At 45.0% G+C, this 8,299-nt stretch overlaps 1 protein-coding gene across 1 annotated transcript; it reads left to right on the top strand.

The window, feature by feature from the left end:
* The first annotated feature begins 6,169 nt into the window (after nucleotides 1–6,169).
* On the top strand, nucleotides 6,170–7,949 carry LOC126992301 (uncharacterized). The gene is made up of 2 exons (XM_050850963.1): nucleotides 6,170–6,640; nucleotides 7,563–7,949. Exons 1-2 carry the CDS (start codon nucleotides 6,533–6,535, stop codon nucleotides 7,947–7,949), a joined length of 495 nt encoding a protein of 164 aa, XP_050706920.1. The 5' UTR covers nucleotides 6,170–6,532.
* The last annotated feature ends 350 nt before the right edge of the window (nucleotides 7,950–8,299 follow it).

Raw genomic sequence — 8,299 nt, 5'->3', positions numbered from 1 at the left:
TGGATGAAGGGCTTTAATAAGGGGGATATTTATAAGGTTCTGATGGTAAGAGAGCTGGGTAGGACATGTAATAATGGGTTTAAATTTGATAAATTCAGATTCCACAGGGTCATAGGCAAAAAATACTTTACCAACAAGAGAATGAGTGGAACAGGCCTGGCCTTCATGTTATGAGAGTCAATAAGATGAACACATTAATAAAATGTTTAGATAAATTCATAGGTAGTGATGTTGGGGGGAGCTTACATGCTAACGGTGAAGAAGACTGGTGGTGGCCCTCCTCAATCACCTCCCAAGCTTTCCGAAGAACACGAGGCCGTTGCCTCCATGATTTCTGGAGAACTCAGTATGGGCGAGTGTGTCCTTGACACTCTTACAATACAAGATGGGCATGCAGTTGATGAGGCAGGCAATCCCATCATGGATGTTACTCTCCGGCATTCCCCAAACTGTCCAAAAATTTGGCTTTGCAGGTGTCTGCTGCCTCACGGATATGATGCCAAGTCTCCGTGAAGACATCTAGCTGCCGCTGCAACACCTCCCTGTGAAACTGGTACAGTTTCATCTGTTGGTCGTGCTCCTCTGGTCTGTTGAAGAAGGAGTTGGTGATACTCATCCTGCTGCTTCCGACAGGCCTGGTACTCTGCATCAAATTTCCTCCTCTGCCGTGGGGCAGCAGAAGAGGAGGCCACATTACATGTAAATGTAGTTAGTGATGGTGCAGTGGATGCAGAGGATGAAGCTTCTGGCTGGAAAGATGTAGAAGCACTAGGAGGTGCAGGTGCTTCAGCACATTCAGCGGCAGAAGTAGCAGAGGGGACCTCTGTCGGTGGCAGTTTTCCACTCACAGCTGTGAAATAATACAATGCATTATCAGTCATACTTATACATGAAAGATGATGTGACTCGGGAAATTTCTTCCTTCAATAACAATGTTAGCTTCTTTTCTTATAATACTTGAAAAAACACTACCCCATCAATAAAGGCACCAGAGGGAATTTGATATCTATTGCATTTATAGTTATTTAAATTTAATCCTAGACTGGGCCCCTCAGAGCTTGTTCCCAGAAATGAGTAACTTATCTATCTATATCTATATCTATCTATCTATCTCTCTCTCTCTCTCTCTCTCTCTCTCTCTCTCTCTCTCTCTCTCTCTCTCTCTCTATATATATATATATATATATATATATATATATATATATATATATATATATATAAAAATATATAAATATATATATATATATATATATATATATATATATATATATATATTTTTTTTTTTTGCATATCTTTTAACCTAAACCAGTGTATCAAAAAGTGAAAATTGATGATGAGAATAACAATGATAGTATTTATATGCAGCACCAGAACAAGAATGCAGAAAGCTGGATAATATAATGTGATATACTTTCAAGCAATGATTAACTTACTGAAAGTAACATCCATGATGGGAGTGCCTGCCTCATCCACTGGATGCCCATCTTGAATGGCAAGAGTGTCAAAGACATCCTCGCCCATGTTGAGTTCTCCAGAGATCATGGAGGCAACAGTCTCATGTTCTTCTGTAAACTTGGGAGGTGATGGAGGAGGGGCACCACCAGTCCTCTTCACCTTCAGCTTGTAGGCTCTCTCTTCCTTTTTCACACTGCAATGAAACATGATTTTAATAACAATAATATATCAAAGGCATACTGAATTGTAAACCCTTTAACAATACACCTCTGCAATGCAGTGGTTCGAGTCCCTAACAATGAATCTGCGGGCCTGGGCAGTTGGCATGCAGCCACCCAGCCGTTCATCCTTCCTTTCACCCGGGTACCTGGGGCCACCAGGGAAAGTAAACTGTGGTAACCCAGATGTTACACTGGTACTGTATCTGGTTTATGGGTTGTCTCATGACAGGCTCAAAGGATCAATGGGATGGAGATGAGCACTGCCACCACCAGCAGCTATAGCGTGTGCTCCCAACTTAACCTTTTCCTTTACCTTTTTTTACCCTTTGACCAAATATAGTAAAGAGCATTGGAAACAACTTGTTGTACCAAAATTGATATTAGTGTTGCAGATTTAATATTCTAGTGCCTATTAATATTAATAGTGTTTGCATTAAAGATACATTGCTATTCAATTAGGTTGATAACATGGGATTATTTTAGTTTGAATATAGCTCTTAACTAACAAAGCAAGAATTAATGGGTTGCTATTTGATCAGCAATGGTATAATATTATCATATGTAAGAGCTACACCTGCTCTATGCTTATTGCTATTATAAAAGTATTAATTTCTTTTTGCCTTACAAATAACATGTAATAACAATGAAAAATAACTATAGCCTATTTTTAATGCATTATGATTATTTTGGATCTGGAGAACACATTATTAGTGTAATCTGTGTCTCAAAAGGTGAAAAGTTGATCATTTTAATCATCACCCAAACACTGGAGTGGATAGGTATTTATCAAAGGGGGGCACATCTGAGTATGGGAGGGCACTAGACAAGTGAAGCTCCGCGGCATTCTGATGCCACACAGAATGTTACAAGGGCACATTCTAAGATCATATTAATGGTGGGTATAAAGGCATGGTCGATGGGGTGCAGTATGTTAATTCTCAGGGGAGGGAGTGGCATGACCCCAGTTGCTTCGCAACCGCACGCTGAGGTGGAAGCATTTTCCCGTGACCCCGTGATGCAAGAACTATATTGTAATTCACAGTAAGAGCATTTATTATTTTATTGCTAAATTGAGGCAGCGACGCCGCGCTGTCTGTGCTGGTGGTGTTTTGAATCTCCCGCTAACAATACATGTTCCAACACTATTCACCACCCCATAGTAACTTTATTCTGATGGAATGTCCACCGACACCTCCTACATAATGCAACCACATACTCATACGTGAAACATGCTGCCTGTCATCAGAACGGGGTGAATTGTCTTGCCTAGTTGGCTGTTACAACCACTAAGTTAAAGCGAGAATAATATATACCAAACTATACTACCAATACATATTATAATAGCGGTTATTTTTTTAGATACGATGGCAAAATATAATTGTTTAGTCGGTCATCATATGAAACTGGCAATATAATTAAGCAAGCTGTATAGTATTTGCCTTTATCTTTCCAATGATATGCCGAATATTTGCTACAATGCATAGTTACAGAGGTGTGGAGGTGAAAATAGACCTCACCCCCCTTGCCCAACAGCGCACAGGGGTCATGACGCGTTGCGCACTGAAAGGATCGAGGAGAGGAGGACCTAAGAAGCGATACAAAGCGATACTGGTCAAAAGGTTAACTATATACAACGTAAAATCAATGCACCTCATTTACTTACTTCAATTTGATGCGGTTGAAACTTCTTTTCAATTGTTGAACTGATCGCGGCTCCAGATCAGGGTGCATGGCGTTGAAGTTTTTGGCGATCTCATCCCACGCCAAGTTCTTCTTGTGCTGGACCGCAGTGCTGGTTGACCTATCTTGAAGGACAGGCCTTCCCTCCACTAGCTGCACCAGGACTCTCCCCTGCCTTGATGACAGTGGTGCAGCGCGGTCCATCGTCGATCAGCTTGGCGTGTGCGCGCGTTGTTGTGATGGCGGAATATGCATTCATATCGGCACTCTGCATTATCTTTTTCATTTTTCTTTTTTTCATAATTGTTTAATTTGAATTTGTATCTTAAATGCTATTATTTTTAAAAGAGTACTTCCTTATAATTTCTTATATGTATGACTGCTGAAATAAAAGTTTATGCACTGCACCTCGTCTTCTTCCATTAATTACGGCTATATCTAGCTTTTCTGTTTTGTTTATCTCTAAATTTATAATTTTCTCTTAATGTAGTCCCGATATGAAACATGATTTTTGAAAAAAAATGGAAATCGGGCCGGTGTGGCCAGCTGATGCCGATCAGGCGTACCAACACCCAGATGCAGCCAGATGCAGCGGGGGCTGCTGGCGGGCTGGTCTCTCAATACGGTCGAGGGACGAAGTAACTTTGCCTACCTACATGGTCGAGCGACAGGAAAGGACGCTAGCCTTCGCGTCTAACAATACCACCCTAAGTGTGTGTTGGATTTACAGATATAGTAGCTTATAATATTTATATCATCCCGGCTCTCCCTTTTGTACTGTGCTCAATAATATTAAGAATTATTCGTTTGAAGCAGCATAGTTGAGGTTGACCGTAGACTCATTTTACATTATTCACCCCTACAATATTCGTTTTCTTTGTTGTTGTTTAGTAGAAAATGGGCTTTCGATGGTAGGCTATGAAGATAAGTGAGAAATAATACCACTAATAATTATACCATACCACAACCCCTACAACCCATCAACCACCACTATAACTACCACCACACTAAATACCACCTTCTTTAACCCACTGTTCCTTACCTCACAACCCTTACTACCACTATACTACCACCACAACCACAACCACCCACTGAGACCAATAGGATATAACTATCACTACCTTCTTTAGCCTACTGCTCCACTCCTCACACCACTAACCACCCACACCCACCTACTACCACTTCCACTACTACCACAACCACTACCACACACACGCCTAAGATCACTACAACCATCACCACCCTCTATATAGCATACGATTAACTAACTAACTAACTAATTAACCCCGCCACTACTGATACTACCACCACCACAACCACTCACCCACTTAATTACCACCTCTACAACTACCACATACCCTCTTTAATTAAGGGTGCGGCCACACTACACGCGGTTTGCTGGGAGGGTAGAGGGTAGCGGGCACAGATCGAGTTAAATATATGAAGGAAGGAAGATATGAGAAGTAAGGAGAAAATAAGAAGAAATGTGAAGAAACACACACACACACACACACACACACACACACACACACACACACACACACACACACACACACACACACACACACACACACACACACACACACACACACACACACACACACATCGCCCTCGGCTCTAACACTGTTCCTCTCGCCACTACAGGAAGAGACTGTCAAGCTCTGCGCGACTTCCGTCAAGGCCGGAGCGTCTGTAGGAATCGAGTACGTGGAGGCGTTCCCGGGGGACTTCGTGAAGACGACCGCCGCCGCCACCACCACCACGACTACTCCTACACCTACCACCACTTCTACTACTCCACCCACCACCACCACTACTCCACCCACCACCACTTCTACTACTCCACCCACCACCACCACTACTCCACCCACCACCACTTCTACTACTCCACCCACCACCACTTCTACTACTCCACCCACCACCACTTCTACTACTCCACCCACCACCACCACTACTACTCCACCCACCACCACTTCTACTACTCCACCCACCACCACCACTACTCCACCCACCACCACTTCTACTACTCCACCCACCACCACTTCTACTACTCCACCCACCACCACTTCTACTACTCCACCCACCACCACTTCTACTACTCCACCCACCACCACTTCTACTACTCCACCCACCACCACTTCTACTACTCCACCCACCACCACTTCTACTACTCCACCCACCACCACTTCTACTACTCCACCCACCACCACGACTACTACTCCACCCACCACCACTTCTACTACTCCACCCACCACCACTTCTACTACTCCACCCACCACCACTTCTACTACTCCACCCACCACCACGACTACTACTCCACCCACCACCACTTCTACTACTCCACCCACCACCACTTCTACTACTCCACCCACCACCACCACTACTACTCCACCCACCACTTCTACTACTCCACCCACCACCACTTCTACTACTCCACCCACCACCACTTCTACTACTCCACCCACCACCACTTCTACTACTCCACCCACCACCACTTCTACTACTCCACCCACCACCACGACTACTACTCCACCCACCACCACTTCTACTACTCCACCCACCACCACGACTACTACTCCACCCACCACCACTTCTACTACTCCACCCACCACCACTTCTACTACTCCACCCACCACCACTTCTACTACTCCACCCACCACCACCACTACTCCTACACCCACCACCACTTCTACTACTCCACCCACCACCACTTCTACTACTCCACCCACCACCACTTCTACTACTCCACCCACCACCACCACCCACTACCACCACCACTACTCCACCCACAACCACCACTACTACACCCACCCACCACCACCACTACTCCTACACCTACCACCACTACTGCTACACCCACCACCACCACTACCACACCCACTACCACCTCCACTACTACAATACCAACTACCACTACTACTGCACCCACCACCACCACCACCACCACCACTACAACACCGACACCCACCACCACTACATCAACTGCAACTTTACCCCCTACAATAACAACTAGCACCACCACAACCTTAGCAACCCCCACCATCGACACCACCACAGACACGACCTCTCTTGACCCCGCCACGACTACAAGTGATGACTATTGGACGACTACAGAGGACGATGACTCAGTGGTGACCCTTCCTGACGGTGACAACAACAGCATCTTGGGCCTGTCCATGTTTGAGTTCATCGTCGTCCTTCTCTCCTCCTTCCTCCTCCTCCTCGTCCTCTTCACTTGCTTCCTCATGCTGATTTTCAAGAGGAAGAGGAGGATCTACGTCAGAGTGAGTTCTTCTGTACTTTGGTTCCTCTTGAAGACTTTGAGGTTCATGGCTTTTGGAGTGTAGCAAAATCCTTCGTAGCATTCATGAAGTCAGTCATTTTTTCATCAATTAGAAACTTTACTTACATTTCCCTCAGTTTTCAAGAGGAAGATCTACGGCAGAGTTTGTTTTTACTTCACTTACTCCTAAAGACTTTGTGGTCCATGTTTTTTTGGAGTGTATATAAAGATTTTCCGTAATATTCACAGAAGCCAGTCAGTCAGTTCGTCAATAATAACAAACTTTCCCTTTTCAGTAGTCAGTGTTTCCGTAACGATATGATTTTGAGGTTCATGTTTTTTGAGTTGTCTAAAGATCTTCCGTACCATTCATGAAAGCCACCTAGTCATTTCATCAATAATAACAACCTTTCCTCTTCTTATCGTTATCACTATTCCGGTAGCGACATGGTTACTCTAGTGTTCTGAGCCTCAAAAGCCGCTGTTGTGAGAGTTGGTAATCCTCCTATGCCAACACTTCCTTTACGTGTGTTCAGAAAGCAATCACATCCCTTTTCTTTTCCCGTAGCGACATGGTTACTCTAGTGTCCTAAGCCTCAAAAAACACTGTTGTGAGAGTTGGTAATCCTCCTATGCCAACACCTCCTTCACGTATGTTCAGAAAGCAATCACATCCTCTTCTTTTGGCACCCAGTTTTTCCTCATTTCCAGGTTGTCACATAGAGTTGCCAGTCCTGCACCAACACTACTGGCAGGTCTGTTCAGAAAGCAATCACAACCCTTTTTCTTTTGGCACCCAGTTTTTCCTCATTTCCAGGTTGTCACATAGAGTTGCTAGTCCTGCACCAACACTACTGGCACGTCTGTTCATAAAGCAATCACATCCCTTTTCATTCTCTAACCAGTTTTCCTCACTCCTCCAGGTTGTCCCTTACACACCACGCGCAGCTCCTATGAAATTCCCTCGCACACCTTTGCCTCAAGTAATACCCACGTCGGAGCTCATCCCGAGGCCAATACTACGGCATACCTCACTTAGCAACGACAGGAAGCCTCGGTCCGTCAGCTGGGAGTACGGTGGAGAGCCCGGCGGAGGGAGGTGGGACGCAGACAACCACAACCCAACACCCCAACGGCACTACATCACCCTCGACGCCCAGCCAGTCCGCCACGACCCTGGGGATGTCTATAGCATCTCCCAAGGCTTCGACTCCTGGGGGAATGACATGCAGAGACCCCAGGAGCCTACCAATGCCCTCTGGCGAGACGCTCCCTGGGCAGATAATAACATATACGAGTGGCGTCGATAATTTGATAATTAGGAATGTTTTATTCTTTCACAATTCTATGCCCTCTCACATATATTTGATGTGACTTTCGTAAGAGTTGTGGGAATTTCCATCCGGGTAGTTGATGACCCTGGTGCTAGTTTGACCATTCTTCTGTACCGTGAACCTAAAAAGACACCCATGAGAACCTGATTGATCTCCTTCGGCCTCTGGAAATAGGTGATGTAAGAGGAGGACGCGTCTGAGCATACCGTGGGCATTCCCATGGGTAGTTTTGTGACCCTGGTGGTAGTTTGACCCTTCTTTTGTACCGTGAACCTAAGAAGACACCCATGAGAACCTGATTGATCTCCTCTTCGGCCTCTGGAAAT

This window comes from Eriocheir sinensis, unplaced genomic scaffold, assembly GCF_024679095.1.
Source record: "Eriocheir sinensis breed Jianghai 21 unplaced genomic scaffold, ASM2467909v1 Scaffold436, whole genome shotgun sequence".
NCBI lineage: Eukaryota > Metazoa > Arthropoda > Malacostraca > Decapoda > Varunidae > Eriocheir > Eriocheir sinensis.
The sequence above is the reverse complement of the archived record's forward strand: the minus strand, read 5'-3'. Positions and strand labels throughout refer to the sequence as shown.